General features: G+C 39.2%; 2 protein-coding genes across 2 annotated transcripts; one reads left to right on the top strand and one right to left on the bottom strand.

Moving 5' to 3' along the window:
• Positions 1 to 659: 659 nt before the first annotated feature.
• On the bottom strand, positions 660 to 7852 carry LOC141937878 (granzyme K-like). The gene is made up of 5 exons (XM_074856163.1): positions 7792 to 7852; positions 7563 to 7704; positions 4711 to 4858; positions 1912 to 2178; positions 660 to 1226 (listed from the first exon to the last, which is right to left on the bottom strand). Exons 1-5 carry the CDS (start codon positions 7850 to 7852, stop codon positions 1065 to 1067), a joined length of 780 nt encoding a protein of 259 aa, XP_074712264.1. The 3' UTR covers positions 660 to 1064.
• A 2257-nt stretch (positions 7853 to 10109) lies between these two features.
• Positions 10110 to 15619, top strand: GZMA (granzyme A). The gene is made up of 5 exons (XM_074855817.1): positions 10110 to 10185; positions 11149 to 11296; positions 12967 to 13105; positions 13773 to 14045; positions 14821 to 15619. The coding sequence occupies exons 1-5, from the start codon at positions 10125 to 10127 to the stop codon at positions 14977 to 14979; spliced, it is 780 nt and encodes a 259-aa protein (XP_074711918.1). The 5' UTR covers positions 10110 to 10124; the 3' UTR covers positions 14980 to 15619.
• Positions 15620 to 19396: the final 3777 nt, after the last annotated feature.

The raw sequence follows: 19396 nt of genomic DNA, 5'->3' as shown, positions 1-19396 counted from the left end.
CTCCTTTATCGGCATAGCCTTTATGATACAGAGCTTGCTCTGCTCAGTGCAGTGACACAGCTGCTGGTCAATAATCAAGGCCAGTATGTTGATGTGTTGGAGTTATTTATTCATGCCTCTGCAATGTTCAAAAATTTACAGTATTTGGTACATATTAATGCAATAATCAAAGAAGCAGAGAAACCCTGTAGATGGTCACTTCCAAACTGTTGGCAAAAAAAGACGTAGAGAATATTTGAAAGATAATGGGAATACATCAAATTAGCCACAGGCTTCTTCAGAAACACAGCAGGTCCTTCTGTTAGTAGAAGTCTGTTGAAATTCAGAGCAAAATTCCTGTTTGTTTTGACAGATGTTAAATAAGCACTGTGTTAGAGAAGTATAATTATTCCCATTACAATCAGTATTTATACTTTTTTCAACATACCATCCACTGAAAGGGTGAGATCATGAACAAGGCTGTGAGAAGAGATGATTTTCTTGATTTGATCACTAAAAAAAAAAATTAGGGAAAATAATCTAGGAAAAAAAATACTTTTTTTTTCTTTCTCATAATGAAAGATTAATTGGAAAAAATGTTTATCTGTTTTATACTTTAATTCTTTGAAAATTAGTTAACTATTTAGTGAGGGAGAATCGAAGTATTTGGTTTTGAATAATATCACAGTTAAATATTTGAACACTTAAAGCCTTTGTTCTGTTTTTTCTCATTCAGCAGACATCTCATTCACTATCAGTCTGAAACCAAATTTTTATGTAAGTGCACATTCAAAAATGTTGCCTCATCCCAGTCACAATGAATAAGGTGGGCAGTACTTTCCCATCACACTAAGAAATAGGGTGAAGTCCAATACAAATTGTGTTATCTAAGAGGCAGTTTCCTACTAAAGATGAGTAAACATGTTATCTGTACAAAGGGGAATATTTTTAACTGTTCTCATAAAGCAGTGGTTGTGTCAGTAAAGCTGTAAAGCTGGGAGGTACTTTTTAAAGGTGACGCACTAAAGCAGCAGCATCTAGTTCTAATGCAAAGCACAGTATTTCTTAAAACTGTCTTGTCTATCTCATGGATCTCTGTGAAGGGAAATTATTTTTTTTATCCAGTCAATATATTTTTTGGTCAGTCGTGTATAAACTCCAGGCATGTTTCTTCTTCCACATCCTTTTCCAAAAGAAACGATCCCACTGTATCTACTGGCACAGATTAACGGCCCACCTGAATCTCCCTAGAACACAAAATAGAACTATCAACGTATGTTCATTTCTCCCCAGAGGAGCATGCAGTGCCACCTGCAGTGCATAAGCATGTTTGGAAATGTTGCTTCTAACCTGTTCCAACCTATGAAATGGATCATTTGGCTTACATCACTTCATGGAAGTTCAGTGAGGTATAAGGAGAGGTTACTTTTCAAGCCTGAATGAGCCTTTGATGTAAATGTCGTAGACCAGCACAGTGCTATCATAATTCTATTTCAAAAGGGGTTCTTTTATTGTTAGTATAAATTGATTCTCACTTCTTTTGTAATTGGCCCTTCTGGAGACAGCACAGAAGACATCAAAAGCAAGATCCAAACAGCACTTTTGAGTGTACAGTTAATTCTGTACTATTCAGATGTTAACAACTGGAAAGGATCTGATGATTCAAACACTTAGCTAAGGAAATGCACCTGAAGTTAACTGAGATAATCCCAGACTCAAATTCCCATACTCTTGATCTTGCCACCTACATTGACCTAAACTACTCAAAGTTTTAACTCTTCTTTTTCACAGCAATAAAGTCTCTTACAAATGTGGTTAAAATCACTATGAATCTGATCAGTCTCATGAAGTGTCGAGCACTGCTTTGTTCCCAGTAAAAAGGAAACAGTTGTTAAAAGCACATCCCCTTCTCTTTGTAACTTTTCTTCTTACCTTGCAAGCATCTCTCTGCAAAAATTTATATTTTCCTGCAGCACACAACATGTTGTTGGTTATTTTTGTGGAATTTCTAAATTTTCTCTCACAGCTTTTTCTACCAACGATTTTAAGAGTTGTTTCCTGAAGATATTTTGATGGCTTTCCTGAAGATGTGACTCCCCAGCCTGCCACCTTGCATGTTGTGCCAGGTTTGATATCTTCACAAGAGTCAGGCAGAGACAACAGTTGCACATATTTATTCAGCTTTGCAATACTGTTCAGCTGGAAAAAAGAAGAAAAAAAATGCTTTCTCATGCAGAAAGGAAAGCATAATCTAGTTTCAATTGGCATTTTCGTCTCATTTACCTATACTTTCCTTATAAATCACTTTTCAATATTTAAGAACTGATCCTGTGCTTAACTGCCCCTTTGCAAATCTAAAAGAATTTCCCTGCTGTCTGTATAGCAATTCCCTATCTATGGCACCAGTAGTGAGTTCAAGCGCGGCTTCCCATTGACTACAGTAGGAAATTAATAACCTGCATAGCAGTTAGGCTGTTGGATCTATGTCCTATTTGAGAACCTACCTGGCCACTGAACTTCCAACTTGCAATCAGACTCTGTTGTTTGACTGACACACAGAAAAGTCTAAAGCATGGTGCAATGTACCCAGTAACAAAGATGAAAACAAAAACTATAACCAATTAGACATGACAGCAGTGACATAATTGGCGAAAAATGAGGTCTTGAACTCTGACTGCCAATTCTTTGCTCTGAGAGATTCAAAGGGGCTTAAATGATCCAAACTGTCTGTGTTTTGTTGGCCTTTACCTGACAGATTCCTCCTTCAGCAGAGGACAGCTTAAGCCTGTAAATGAGAACATAGCTGAATGCTAACACATATCCCCAGTGTGCTTGGTAACGGTTCACAGCTACCTAACAGACATTTTCTGTTTTACACACGATCACCGCACAGTGATTTGTTTCACAGGTGGTTATACATGTTGCTGAATGGTTGCCAGTTAAACGATTCTGCCTTTACACATTTTTAAAACGTGTTGGCAGCCACTTTGGTGACTTGCAATGTTTGACACCACCACTCCCCTCAAAGAAGCAGACCACCAAGAAAAAACATCGGTTTATTCCATGCACTCAAATTCTCCTTTGTCTTTGCAACCTTAGAGGTATTCTAGTATTGTTCTGTAGTACAGATTTCTGGTCACAAGTTTAACAAAATCACAAGTTTATCCAAAAAATCCTTACAGTTTATTATCACTAGTGCTGGTGGGAATTTCCAAAGATGAAAAATTTATCCCAAGTCACTTAATACTACATTACAGCAGAACTGTAGAGATGGTAGGTGAGCCCTGGTACTAATGCTATCCTGTGTCAAATTCAGACAAACAATTTTATGGTATCCATGTCATTCTGGAACAGAATTGTAACCTTCAGCTCTAGAAATACTACTTTCTGGGGATCCATTTTGATACTGTGTTCACAAATAACCTGGTGCTCCTGATAAGCTGCTGGTGGCCACAGGAGAAGCCAGTGAAATGAACACGTCTGCCTTTGTAATGAAGCAGATGGAGAATGCTTACTAACATCTGGGGGAAGGAGCTTCTCACACTTGGGCAGTGATAAGTCGCTGTGGGCACAGTTGTCTGTAAATGCTCCAGCTAGTTCCAGAAAGGGACATTGCTAGTTTCCTCCCTGTGTCATTGTCATATCAAACTGGTGATGCCATCTAAATATTAAAAATTAGGTTCAAGTCATCACTTTCTTTTCCATATAATTCCACCAATTATTTCAAAAGTGTGGTAACTTTCATAATATACTGTACCTAGTCAGTTATTTTAAATATACATATTGATCTTTTACATGAAACTATTTCTTCACTATCACAGCCTTAACACTAAAGCATAGCCCAAATAAAGATCCATCCAAGATTTCTTAGGCATCATACTGAAGTCATAATGTTGATGTTTTTAAAAGTATAGGCAAGATGATGTACATCATCTTGCCTATACTTTTAAGGGACTTTGAAGCAGCACTACAACTGCTGGTACCAGGAAGACAGTTCTCCAGAACCATTTGACCATCTACAGGTTTCCCACATAGAGACTGCCCTCTCCCTATTCAAAACACCCATGGTTTCCTCCATGTCAACCTCAGAGCTGGATTAACAGAGTTTTCAGTGCAGGAACACGTGAGATATGAGCCAGGCTGAGCAGGAGCAGGTATGCAGGAAATTCTTACAGCCCTGCCCCACTTTGGCATCCAGGAAGATGATGTTGGTGAGGACATCTTTCCATGCTTCATTCTGCAGCGTCCTGAGCCGCCTTCACTATGTTACCAGTCTGTGCTTCTACAGATTAATTCATCTATGTCCTGTATTATCCGTACTTTTACTTTATGTGATTGCCCCAAATAATTAAGAGTAAGTTTCATCCCCATCTTGTTTAGTTCAGCACAAGGTATCCCTTTGGGATACAGGTGTGACCCAGACTCCATTGCACACATCACTTCAGTATTGCCTTTGAAAAACCACTAAAGAATGTGTTTTGAGGTTTTGGAGGGGTTGCTGCAGTGAGTGGGTTAAAGGGAGTTTTAGAGCACAGAATGGGCTTGAAATGTCATCCCTGCTCACAGTGCCAGTGATCCTGTAACCTTATCTAGATTAGTACAACCAAAAGCATAATGTTCTGTGACATTATTAAACTAGCTAAACAATGTACTCTTCGATATCAAAGAACAGCCAAAACAATCATCAGCAAAATTCCTTTTATAATAATACAACAGTAATTAACATAATACCTTGAGGAGCATTATATCATTTTCCATAGAAGACGTGCCAAACTGAGGATTAGGAAAGTACTGCAGAACCTCAAATATCTGCTGTTCTTTTTCAGCTATGGATGCTTGGTGGGCCCCAAGAACGACTCTAACTTCTGATTTCTTTAATCTGTAATTTAAAGAAAGTACAGGGAGAGAAGGTTACTACTGGAATTGAGCAACATCTCTCAAGATAATCAAAAGACATGTAACATAATACAATTTCATTTTACAAGAACATGATTAAAACATAGGGAAGGATATTGTTCATTTCAATGTTTTGACATAAGCTCGTTTTTTCCTCTACAAAGTAACATTTCTTTACTGTAAATCTAGTTTGATGAAATAATGGTGTGATAGCTGACCTTCAGGGATTTCCAGAGTTCAGAATTAATTTCATGAAAAAGCCTACTGGCTTTTTAAGGAACGTTCCTTTGCACAAGCACTGCTGGTACTGATGCCTTTCATTAATTTTTTAATGCTCTCCTTTGGACTTATGACCTAATCCTGCAAAAGACTGAAACATGCCTGACTAATAGCATGTAGGTCATGTTGCTGACATCAGTGAGATGTCAGAACATACATTGATACCCAATACTCATTCTGAGCATTATGCATACGGTAAGATTCGCTGAAGTGGACATCTTTAACATTAGTAAGAGTTTTGTCCTTAACTTCGCTAAATACAGGATACAGCCCATTAAAGAAGGATGGGTGTTGCCTAATTCAAGGCAATCCTATAGTGAATATTAAAAAGGGAGACCGCCAAAACCGAGAGTTATATGTCCAGTTTCTGCTAATAAACAGTAAAAGTTAGGCAACTCATAAATCTCCCTCTCCCCCAAGCTGAGTATCATCAGAAATGTATTTATTAAAGTTTGCGTTTCTTCATTTTGCTCTGCTAAATTTAATGCAGCCCAGTAAGATGACATTGCCAGAAGACATACTGCTGGTTTTCTGTGCTTCATCTTCAGAACACAATCTCACTACACACAGGAAAATTTATTGAAGCCAGAACAAAGATTTTATCAATCCAAACAAAAAAAAAGTTATTTTCTTCATTCCAGCTGCATGTTTCCCTGAAAGATGCAATTAATTTATTTGTACGTGAATGTATGCTTGTGAAAACAGCTGAAAAGGCAGTGCTGGATCCTACAAATTTATCTTTTTATCTACAAAGCACACTTACACAGTGAGAATTATATAAGACTCATAAAACTCCATCCCTGGGACTGTTTCATGTGCCATCCTTAACAGAGGTGCAATTACTGGACTTGCGGAAAGCCCAGGCAATCAGCCACTGTGCATACAGAGAAGCCTGGGGAAAAAAAACAAAAACAAAAACAAAAAACCCCCAAAACAAACAAACAAACAAAACAAAACAAAAACCAAACAAGCAAACAAACAAACAAAAAAACCTCACTGCCACCTCATCCTGATCTCTGACGGGTTGTTCTCAGGCCACACAGAGACATAAATTATTTCAGAATTGAAATACAAAAGTCTAAGACAAAAATTATTTCAGAACTGATTATCACATAGTATTCATTAGTTAGGAATGCCTACATGCACTGCAATTGCATCTGCTAAGAATAGTCTAGACATAGCATACTGGTGGGTGGGTTTTGCATGGGAATCATGCAAAATCATGCTCAGGAGAAGGAGACCAGACCGATGTTCATTCAGTTTGCCCCAGTAGCAAGACTTAAAGTCAGCCCAAACTGATGTGCTTGTTAGAAAACCAAACAAGTGACCAGAGCACACTGTCCACAGGACCAGAGACAACCAGTGCCCTTTCCACTGAATAGCTCCCAAATCTGAATTTTTATAACCATAACTGAATCGATATCTCTGACCCATTGACTGAAAAGTGAAAGACTCCATAACCCATCAAAAAATCCCTTAATTCCAAAGAGGAAGGCTTGGATTTTGTTTTGTAAATGTTCAAAACAGCACATGCTAGGTGTGAATATTTTCTACTCTTACAAAAAATGCAACCAAACCTGATTCAGTTGAAGAAATGTGAAAGCCAAATTCACTTAGAAAGAAGGAGCTGTGTCCTCTATTTCAGACTAACTGACGGTAGAAGGCTGGCCGAGCTGCCCACGCTGTGTTTGAGGAGGTCAGATTTGCACAGATTTATTGTAGTTGCTAACTTTTAGTTACTCAAAATACAGAAGAAAAAAAAAAATGGAGAACTAAAGTTTAATTTAGAGAACATTTTAGCAAAGCCAGGGCTTTTCACTTCCTAACATGAACAGTAGATGTCCTCCTTACCCCGAGCCTGCTGTTCGACAGCTATGGCAGCCTTGGAGCATCCCACCTGGGGAAGGAGCACTTGTGCTCACATTTGACTTGTCAAAAGGATAAGGCTCCTTGTCATAGTCGTGACTGACATTCAGTTTTTGTGAGCCCAGATCATTTAAAATGGGAGGAATAATGTTTCCATCTAATTCAACTTCATCTCTCAGGGTGTTTCGAGGCTTAGTCCCAGTGCACACAGGTAAGATTTGTTTAAAGCACTTTAGAATATAACCCCTTCTCTAAGACACCGATGTTTCAGATGCATAAATAATGAATTGGGTCTTTTATCAGCACAGTCTGTATCCTGTGGCACTAGCAGCATTTGACCAATAAGGTAACTATGCAATACAGATCAGTAGTTTACAAAACAACTTTAAACAGAATGATAAGTTCTTAGATCAGTTTAGTAAGAGAACTGCAACTTTTACCAATTCTTAAAAATTCAATATCCACCTTTCTTTACTTACAAGCTTGCACACCATGCCCCACCTCAATGAAGAGTTAAAATTTCCCCAGCATAAGATACTTACTGACAATGTGCTGCTGTCAAAACCCATTGCTTTTCCACGAGAACTCCTCCACACTTAGTTAAATTCTCTGTCTGGATAGCAGCCATATAAGGCCAGGAATGAGGTCGCACAATGTGTCCTCCGATAATATCCGTGCAGCCATCTGAAATGACACAGAAGTGCAATTATGTTACATGTTATCCAGAGGAATTGGGAATTCAGGTATTTTTATCCTTAGATGAGTACTCACATCTTGGGGGTAGGGTAATAGCAATTAAAGAGAGCAGGAGAGCTGACAGGTGGCTTCTCATAGCTGCTGCTATTAACTGACAAGAGCATTGTAAATTAAGATACAGCCTTTCTTATTTAAATGTCCCCTACAGGAAATGGTGGTTGAAAGGTTTTATGAATAGCATTCTCTCTTGTTTCCCTTTACATCATTAATGTTGTATTATTTAACTGCAGCTTGGTTTCTTTAGGTTTCTTTAAAACCTGTTTCTTGAATCCCAGACATGTGTCAATATTAATTGGTCCAAGTCTTACAGGAACTTCAACAGCCCTTCACCACAGGTATTAGAAACAAGCACATAAGAAAATTCCTGAGCATTACATGGGATGAATGTATAATGACATATAAGGTCTCAGAGAATTCAATGCTCTTTTGACTTTAAAGAAAAAAAAAATGGAAATACATGAGATAATTAAACTGGCCACCTTCAAGCTTGTGAACAAATGAGAGAATGAATACAAGGGCCACCTGAAAAGGCTTCACAGTACAGCAGTGAGAGGCAAAATTCAGGGCACATAGAACACTAAAGTCATTCGTAAACTGTGGGCCAAGATACATCAGCAGCCAGCAAATCCTCTGCAGAATTATACCGCCCAGGTAACATTTTCAGTTGAAAGGCTGAAAAAGATTCATACGTGAATTTTATGAAAGCAATTGAGAGTTGGCAGACATCTGTTGTCTGATAAGCTTAGGAATGCCTGACACAAAAGACAAGCTACACACATGGAGGGCAGAGCAATTTGTGTTTTCTTAGCAATAATTTTTGAGGGTGCAGGATTCAGATTCAGAAAACCCTAGAGTGTGCAAGTGACAAATGCAAACAAAGTATCTACTCAGTGGTCACAACAAAAAGATAATAAGACACAGTGGTGGGAGAGACATTTCTGTATTGCAAACGTCTGTGTCTGCACCCATGTTTTGCACACTGTGCTGGTAAACCACTACAAAAAAACAGCATGCCCTTGTGTAGAGAATTTAAAAAACCTGCTATCATCTTAAGTACCTTTAGAAAGAATCGGAAATGTAACTTGCCCAATATAGCTAGCTGTCATTTTTATTCAAGAGTTGGAGAACAGCAGCTCTCCAGATTGTTGAATGAGATTATAGCACTGAAATGCTTATTTCTATGGCACAGAATCTTACTAGCTATAACCCAGTTTGAAAATGTACATGATGCAACACAATGTAACACATTTCACATTTCAGAAGACTCTTCCAAAGCTCTTTTAAAAGAAAACATGTGACTTTTAGACTTCATCAGCTCATGAAAGAGACAGCTCAGGTTACTCCAAAATCACTCTCTATCCTCCAGCTAATCCTGGGATTATTCGAGTGCTGGAGGTTATCTCTGCAAAGAGGGTTCTAAAGGCATAATTATGTTCAAGTCCTTTATGCCTTTGCCATCCCCCTAAGGGCTATCTTAGAAAGCAGCATAAGAGACAAAACGCGCAACAGACCCACCTTCTGACCAGACAGGAGAAGGCTTGTGTTTCAACAAGATAAGAATGCTAATTAAAATGTCATAAAATCAGACTTTGGCAGATATTTATAAGTGGTAGATGAAAGAACGGTACCTATGATACCTGGTGATACTGTGTTTGGGACAAGGTTGAAAAAAAGAATGGCAGTGCTAGAAACTGCTGATAGTTACAGGGGAGGTGCAGGTAGTGAGGAGAAAAATAGAAGAAAATTCAAAACTTGGTGTGGTTTTACAGTGACAAAGACCTCTGCAATCTCCAAAAATAGCTCCACATCTGCCGCCTTCAGAGAAATCACCAACAATTATCCAATTAGTGCAAAGCTAATGAGGTAGGATCAGATGCTGAAAGGAACGAACATCAGATTCCTTAGCCCTGAGAGGCTCCTGAACAGCCCATATAACTCTTCAATGGGGAATGGAATGGGATTCGTCTCTGATCCGGAGGCCAGTTGGGGTGTCTAGAATGAAACTATACATCTTTATGTGGGCAACTGAGTCAAATCTAAATTTATGTGAGCTGAGTCCCACTGTGTAACTGGACACATAGTGACTTGCAAGGTTTCACCCCAGTACTCATATGTTAGCTCTCTGCCAGTGCTACAGAGAGACATGAAGGGGGGCAGATCCTGTCTTCACACCACAACAGATGATGCAATTTCTCACTAAGACCTCTGCTGTGAGCTACGTTGTTAGGGAGGTTTTTGCCTTTGTCGTAGTTACAAATGTCAAATATCCTTAAGAGGAAAAACAAAACCCACATCCTTTTCATTTAGATATATATATTAAACAGTGGGGGGAACACCAGACGGAAATCATGGGAGCTTTCATCAATTTGTCCACATCTGCTGCTGTCATTCTCCTGGTAATTCATGGAGGTAAGTGCCCAATTCGATCCTTTTGAAGGTAAATGCTGACATATAGAGTTCCAGTTAAGCCAACATGTATTAATGTAAAGGAAGTAGTCACGATTATTATTTGAGTTCTTGTTATCAGCTCTTTTCCACTGTCTGCATGTTTTTGATCTTTCATAAAGACAAAATAATTTCTGAATGGGTAGTATGAATTAAAGCTGCAGAGGACAGGCTATCTGAAGGAGTTCTGAGGAGTTAAAATAATGATTTTCTGACCTTTCTTTCCAGAGGCATACACATACATTAATCTTTTTATTTTCTGTTTTTCTGAAAAACAGATTCATGTAATGTGACTTTCACTATGTAGCTCAGTTTCCAGATGTCCACATAAGTCACATACTGTACATTTATCATGTGGCAGATCAGAGGTTGTTACTCACAATGAAAGCTAAGAAATTAAACTTAGAAGAGAACTTCAAAAGAAATCTGTGCAAGAGCAATACTTTGATGTTTTTCTAGCCAAAGCACACCTCACTGATCTAATTTTGGTCCCAATGAAGCATACAGAAGTAGTACTGTTAAGCAATTTTAAAATTGTCTACCCTGAAGACTAATACTGTGACATATATACATACTTGTGTGTCTGTATACTTCATAATTACTTTAACTGTTTTTTCTAAGAGACTTTGAGTGTCTTAGAGTATTTTTTAGCCCAGCTGTGTATCACAGAATCACAGAATCATCTAGGTTGGAAAGGACCTTGAAGATCACCTAGTCCAACCGTTAACCTAGCACTGACAGATCCCAACTACACCAGATCCCTCAGTGCTATGTCAACCTGCCTCTTGAACACCTCCAGGGATGGGGACTCCACCACCTCCCTGGGCAGCCCATTCCGCCTAACTACCCGTTCTGTAAAGAAATACTTCCTAATATCCAGTCTAAACCTTCCCTGGAAGGTTTATTGTGGCTTATTTTTATTTTTAGGTTTCTGTGTGGATATCATCGGGGGAAATGAAGTAGCACCACACTCCAGACCATTTATGGCCTTAATCACTGGATCAAATGGAAAAGCTATTTGTGGAGGAGCTTTGATCAAGGAAGACTGGGTGTTAACAGCTGCCCACTGTAATGTGTAAGTTCTGACTCTGATTCAGAGATTGTCCTTAGTGGGTATCTGGTGTCTCTGTTCAAGAAGGATAGTTAATATCCCTGGTGGGTTGTGCATTTAGCATGACAATGATCATGTTCTGATTACTGTGTTTTATAATTTATATTGACAAATGTGCTTTGGTGAGTAAAAAGTAATATAGCAAGGTATACTGATATTTACTCTTTCTGAAGAAATATTTTGCAAGCTTCTATCTGCATGCAAGCACAGAATAACAACACTGAAGTAGTGAATTTGGGCGAAAGGTTTATCCCTGTTTTCTCAGTCGACCAGTGCACTAGGCCAGAGGACGAGCCAGTCTAAATAGCTGCTCAGAAAACAAAAATAAATTCTTGTCATTTTATTCTGTAAAAGATATGCAGTTCACCACAGAAAGAGACAACATGCAGTTATACAGGAGCAAAAATCCTCCAGACAGATGACAGGAGACACTGAGAGATCTCTGCTCTACTGGATATGTTGGCTTGTCAGTCAACCTTTCTTCTTCCTGTCTGACTCAAGATGCAAATGGATATTTGGCCCTGCAGAGTCCCTCAGCAAGACAAGATGTGAGGTTTAAATGACGTCCCACCCCTTGCCTTTGTAGGGAGGACTGGAGCTGCTGCTGAGCCAGACCTCACACAGGCGCTCTGTCAACGGCCTGCCTGGGACCAGTGAATCACTGGACTCTACAAGCATCAGAGAAGTGTAGCCATCTCTCCTGTCCCCATCCAAACAGGGACATATATGGGACCTACTACAAAGAGACCATAGGGCCCAAAAGCCGTTGTATTAACATAACGTAATGAGTGTTTCCAAATGAGATCGCATTTAAGAGAATATACAATAAATCATTAACCTAATGATGCTCAGTCAACAGACAGCTCTTAAGAGCTGAAGGAAAGGAGCAGCTCCTTCCTAGGGGTTGTGTTTACCACAGTAAGAAGCAAATGAGAGTCCACATACACATCTGCTCAAAGAATATTCTCCCATCCATCTGTAACATACATTGTCCTCCCACCAAAGGCTATACACCTGTAGTCTGATATAAAGGTCCGTTTGGACTGCTTGACCAAGGAGTGCTAGACTCCTGGTTTCTCCACCAGAGAGCCCCAGCAGGCACAACTCTGTTACCACTTTAGTATCTAGTAAGTATATGAAGTTTCAGAAGACATTAGAGAATGAGCTATGTCTCACATGGACTCAGAAAATGGTGTTGAAATGGTGTTATGGCAAGGCAATGGTACAATTCAGTCCAGTCATGATGATCTCTGAACTAACAGTGCTGTGAGCTATGCCCTAAATTTTCAGCACAAATTGCAGAGCGCAGTTGGTGAGACAGCCAGGCTAATGCATCCACCCCTCATTCAGTTCCCAAAGGGAAACAATAGCGGTAGGTTCAGAGTTAAATACCTGAACTCTGTCTATGCTCCTGGGAAGCTGAAAATAGGATAGAATTTCAATTACTGAGTCAATTTTTTTAACTACTTCTAAAAACAGGGTAATCTTTTATATTTTTCTAAATTACTGTTGCTTTTCAGGCATGAGAAAAGAGACTCTGTAGCAGCTGGACATTATAGCACCACATTCAACAGCAAAGAATTATGGAGTTACGGCAAGTAAATCCCATTAACCACGTTGTCTTCTCTTCTCAGGGAAGGAGGGAGAGTTATTCTTGGAGCTCATTCTCAGAAAGCAATAGAAAGAGAAAAACAGTTTTTTCAGATTGCAAAAGAAATTCGCCACCCATGCTACTGTTCCAATCATAAGGCAAATGACATTATGCTTCTGCAGGTATGGACTTACACATCAGTGATGGAATACTCATCTCCTACGTGTATCAGTTTCTTCTTTCTTGTGAGGGAAATGAGCCAAGGGAGTTTCTGGTGACTTTTTTCTGGGGTGACATAATCTGGTCTGCTAATCCAGTAGACTGGGGAATCGGGGATGCACTGGGAACTAAGGCAATCAACAATTCCTGTAATGCATGCCAGTGCTAGAAGTAGAAAAATTCTGAAGCTTGACCAAGATATTTCAGTTTCTGGATTTTCAGTGAAAGAATAAAGATTGTCCACAAAAAGAAGTGTATTTCACATACAGAAATAATTTGGTTAAAACCCCTAATGTTCTGTCTGAAAAACAGTTCTAATTAAAAATGTCTGACTTCTCTGATTCTCAATTTTGCCAGCTTCAGTGATTAGTTATTTTGTCCTCCCGATAGGCTGAGAGGCAGAGAAGTATAATAGAGTGTCTTTTAGAGCTAATATTTCAGCAGAAGCTAAATGGGCTTTCATCAGACAAAGAATATTCATTTTTCTCATTCTTACATTGATTACATAAATTCTGTCACGAAGAACTGAGGAGTCTCAAAAGGATTTGCAGTAATCCCCCATTACCACAATGGAAAATATCCAACGGTTAAACTCTGCCCTGTAGTAACTATTTTCCACATCTTTTACAGCTTCAGAAAAGAGCAATACTTAATAAAGCTGTGCAGCTGATTCCCCTGCCTACTTCAGAAGATGATCCCAAACCTGGAACAACTTGCACAGTAGCAGGATGGGGACAAACTCGCAATCATCTGAGAAAGCTTTCTGATACCCTGAGGGAGGTCAATATCACTGTCATCAGTAGGAAAATCTGCAATGACAACAAGCATTATAAAAACAACCCTGTTATAACAGACAACATGATATGCGCAGGGGATAAGAAAGGAGGAAAGGACACATGTTTTGTAAGTATTTACTGTCTATATCCACATAGATTATACTAAAAATAAAACATAAAGTACTAACTTTTCACATTTATAATTTCTGCCTCTCTTCAGTTCAGTGAAGAATTTTATTAAAAATCAGTGAATTTACCAAGGTTTGTTCTTCTAAGCCTTAAAATCAAAACTTCTGATTGATAAATTCACCTTCACTGACTTTGGATATTGTGGTTTTATCTGGGCATGGCAGATAGCTATTCTCTTTTTCAATAAAATTATTTTAATAGAAAAATCTCCACAAAATAGCTTATGAGCCCATTCTCAAGCAGGTAACCTCAGTGGAACAACTTCTCTGATGTCAGAAAGCTTTGAAACAGGTTTTGCTGATAAAAAGTATTTTGTCTGGGTCTCAAGTCAAATGCACAATTGTGTAAGAACTACCACATTTTAAAAGATTTAACTATTGAAACAAAGTTACGAAAACGTAACAATTTCTAGAGACATTCTGCTTTTCAAGAGGAAAGATTCCAGCTTTTTCTTTTCATACTCAAAAAGACTGCCTATTCCTTAGCACTGAGCTAGATTCAGTCCCCATTACTCACACTTGAAAGATCAGATTGAAGTCTTTTTTTCATTTTTGCTAATGAAAATCTTGACTTGCAAGGAGGAAAAAAAAGAAATCCACAATAGCAGTATCTACATTTTTATTTCCTCCATGCAACTGGTGCAAACTTTATTTAAAAGAATCATTTTTTAGCTTTTCTAAATTTGAATGACAATTTTTTTTCCCTTTTTCCAGGGGGATTCTGGTGGACCTTTAAGATGCAATAATGTGATGAGAGGCATCACTGCTTTTGGGAAGGCAAACAAGTGTGGTACTGTTGATGGCCCTGGTGTCTACACTCGACTCACAAAGCAATACCTTCAGTGGATAAGGAAAACCATAAGGGGAGCCTAATAGCTTGGGTTTTGACCAAGTGATTTCCCACCTGGTATTTGTGTAACAGTATCTAGTTTTGAAACATGCTTTCAAAAATAGCTTCATTATAATGGTAAAAGAGGTATTCTCACACTGAATTTTAGCAGCTTGATGTCCTTGTAGATGAACATGCATATGTCTCTTTGCAGTACACAGAGGTGATCTTAACACAGTCAGAACACAGTGCTCTGCTACAACAGCATTTGTAATTTATACTGTCAGCCATGGACTAATTTGACGGGTATTTGTGACTCAGGATTCCAACATTCTTGTGTTGCACATTCAGTCTGAGCTCTATGTGGATGAGTATTTCTGACCAAGAATCTAATCCAGCTGTTTGTGTCCTCACTGCATTTCAAGTATATACTGCACTCTTCTGTATTTGCACTTCTGCAAATAACCCTGTGAGATGCTAGGTACAAGTCCAAACACCTGAAAAACTTGCTGGTTTCTCCCCAGCAGAACTCCTGATTTAACAGGTGTAGGGGACGGGTAAGTTTCAGCAAATTAAGTTTCAGCAACTGCACTTGACTGTGGGACATAAGAAGTGTGCATTTCTACCTGTCTTGTATTTGAAACCTTTAGATTTCATTCCTTTATGTACTTTGCATTTAATAAAGATATGGCAATAAAAATCTGCTACTTGTAGTTGTCAATTTATGTGGAAAGCCCCATATGTTGCAGTACAGATAGCCTGTGTACACAATGTTTTGGATGTGCAGTGTGTCTGCAGAATGCACCAAGATCAGCAACATTATGTTAAAAACTCAGCTGAAAACCCATCCTCCAGAGAAATGACAGAAAGAGTCTCAGCTGGAGTATCAGTATGATAAAGCACTGTTCATAACATAAAACAGTGTTAATTTTATGATGCCACTACTGCTGTTTCAGATATGCAGTGAAATTTTTAAGTGTTTCAACCACCACTTGTCAAATAGCAAACAGACCTATCGGGAAAAACGCTTCTGCCCATCTCTGTATTAACAGTCTTTGGCATTTTCAATGCCACGAACACCTCAAAAAACAACTGACTTCACCTGATCTTGCTGAGAAGAAATATTAGTTTTGTCATAGAGGAATAATGAGGGCTGGGGAGGGAGAGGGCCTAAACTACAGGGATCTCTACTGAAAGTTTTGATGCCGAACATCATCTTTTATATTTTCTGTCCATTACAAACAGTCAGGACTTTTCACATTCATTATTCTTATTCCTAAAATGTTTGTTCTGACTCTTGGGCTGAACACACAAACAAGCACACAAACCATCACAGAGACACACACAAAGACAGAAGCAGAGCAAGAGCAGAGAGGATTCCCAACCAAGTAAGATGGCAGCAGTGAAACTGACAGGAGAATTTGTCCGGCTGACTGGTACTGACACCCAAAGTGGTGACTTTGACTCTGTCTTTAAACACATGTGAGACAAGTCCAGACATGTTCTATTCTTGCAAACTACCAAACCCTTGCTTAGGAAAGAACTGATTCTGAAAACCTTTGGAAAACAAAAATTTCCTTATAAATCTAGCGAAAAATCTGTGGCTGATCTTCAAGACAACTGATCACCTAGGGCTATTTTACTCTTCCATACATTAGTCTTACTTAATTTCTTTCCTCCTTGCCCATTTTTTCACTGTCTTTCTTTCATCCTGCTATAGCATTTTTTTCATCTTACTGGTCTTTGGTCTCCTTCTTCCTCTTCCCTGGAAGTCATAGGCAACATCCTTGTCAGTAGAAAATCCCACTCAAAGCCTATCATTCAGTATTTTTCAGACAGTCGTTCTGACCAAGTGTTGCAGAACCTTAAGAGACCAGGAAGGAGAGGTTCTGACCAAGAAGTTTACAATGCATGAAGAAATATGCAGGGAAAAATGTACAGCCTTCTCCTTCTAGCTTGAAATTTAGGATCTACCCCAAAATACTTTAAAAACTTTTTTTTTTACATGAGTGTTATTTAGTGAATTGTGCAAAATGAGCCAGTGCACTTACATGGTAAACAAAACATTCAAGCCTGTGTCACCACTGCCAGTAGTGGAAAAAAAGCAGAAGCAAGAGCAAGATAGAACTGAGTTTGCATCTAGGTGGGGACTTTCTCTGATCAAGAGGCATGAACCCACGTCCAGTACAGCTCCACCACTATGGGATGAAACCCATACAAGTTTATGTACTAGCTAAGAAAAATGGTATGATCATTTGATGTCATTGTGACACCTAGAATGTAACAATTTCTTCTCTGTGGGGGAAATGAACAGGTATAAACTGCATTACACAAATTAATGCAACATTTATGTAGATGTTGGGGATGGAAATATTAACACAGTAATGATTTAGCAGCAAATCAAGATTTATTAATGACTAGCAGTACTTAACCAATTTCATAATTTACAAAATAATTCAGTAAAATACATTATAATTAAAATAGTAACTTAACTACACTTAACTACAGATTCAAAGATGACAAGATTCACACTAACTTACTATACGGTACCTTAAATCAATACATATATGCATTCACAAACACAAGACATACAGACACAGAGACAAAAAGCATTTGGATTCAGTGAAATATGTGTCCCCCCACACTTGTGAAAATAACTGTGTATACCCAAACACATCGGTAAGCAGAGAGAGAGTGGGTGAAAGAGAAGCTAGCTCAAAGTTAAAGGTTCCCTCTCCTCGAGTTTAAATACTCACAATGCATCAGCTTTCCTCAATGGGCAATAATTGAGACTCGAGAGGGTCGACTTCGCCCTGGCCTCCCGTCAGCTCTATGGACGGTGCCTTAAGGGTTTTGGTACCTGAGAGGTGTCCCAGCTCAGGGGAGATGCTGGTCACAGGCCCGCTGCAGTCCAGGAGAGCTCAAAGGGTCTCACTTGGGGTCACTATTTATAGGGTCCGAGATAACTGACTTTTGTCAGGTGCTTTTCACTCTGGCCCAGCTCGAACAATGAAGTATTCTGGTGTCTTCCACCAGCTGCACAAGAGCTTGATGGCTGTGCAATTCTGTTACTGTTCTCCTTCGGCCACATCCCAGGTGCAGACGTACCAGGCTGTCAGAGGGTGATGGGCTGTTATAGCTGTTCCCAAGAGACAGGGAGGGCAGAGTCAGGCTTGTCAAAGGGGTGCCTTAACATTCTGTTTACGGCCATTAGCAGTCCTTACCTCCCCAAGTTGGAATCACACTAACCACTGAGCAGCCCAAGAAGGGGGCAGGGGAGGGGGGGCACCACCATGGTAGGTAGCCTCAAGTCAGATCATACAGTGGCTGAAGAACAGGGGACTGTCTGCTACAGACTAGTGCATTTATGTGTGGAGACAAAAGGATTCCCCAGTCTGAGTTCCTTTAATCCACTTCACTGCATTACAGACAGACACTTTATCACATTGGTATACGTGGGAAGACACATGCCCTGTATGGGCAATGAAGTTTTTCCTCTTGCAATAATTATTTTTGTCCCAAAGTTTTGGATTCTGTGTACTGTACAGTGCTCCACCTTGGACAGGACTGTGGGGATGAAGGCCTGAGTTTAAGCAACTTAAATTTTACATAATCCTCTGTGCCACCTCTGGAGACTTAGCCTTTACTGCATACAGATCTCAGGTGCAGAACAAGCTGACCTCTTAGAAACGGGTTCTGATTTCTGCCTTAGACTGGGCCTGAACAGGCATGTAATAGGCAATGAGCTAAAAATATGCATGTTCTACAGGGCGGAAGTCAGGATTTCACACTTTGACCAAGACTTCGTATGTTAAGACCTCTGCACTGGCAGAATGAGGCAGCTATGCAAGAACAATGATACACTTTCAGCAACTGCACTCTCTATACCTGCAAGTATTCAACAACATTACCTGCAAAAAATTAGTGAAACAGAATCACACTGCCTACTCAAGTCCTCAAATTCCTATTACAGAAAGATAGAAATTTGCCATGTGAAAGAAACTGGCAGTAAAGAAGCCTATCTAGAAAAGAAGCACATCCAGAAAAGGCACTCCAGTATGTTTAATTTCACTCCATATTAGTCACAGTCTGCAATTTAAACACATGCTTAAATGCTTTCTCAGACGTGGTCACAGAATAGAGCTACAGGTCACACATACAAGATTCTCTCATATTTATGGGGTTTTGGTTAGTTCTACTGAAATCAGTGACTTCTCCCACTTTTAGATACTATGTTAAAGTACTTCTGAGACAATACAGTTTGACCACTCAACAATGAACAAGCATAATTAACTAAGAAATGAGCACTTCTCAGTCTGAAAGAAATGTATTTTCTTATTTTGACAGTTGAGCATCCAACAGAACATGCTTGGCTTCAATATTGACCAGCTCCTTCCCTGTCACAGCCCCCCATCCTGTGTTATACACTTCCTATATTTGGCAAACCAATACCATTTAGGT

This window comes from Strix uralensis, chromosome Z, assembly GCF_047716275.1.
Source record: "Strix uralensis isolate ZFMK-TIS-50842 chromosome Z, bStrUra1, whole genome shotgun sequence".
Taxonomy (NCBI): Eukaryota; Metazoa; Chordata; class Aves; order Strigiformes; family Strigidae; genus Strix; species Strix uralensis.
The sequence above is the reverse complement of the archived record's forward strand: the minus strand, read 5'-3'. Positions and strand labels throughout refer to the sequence as shown.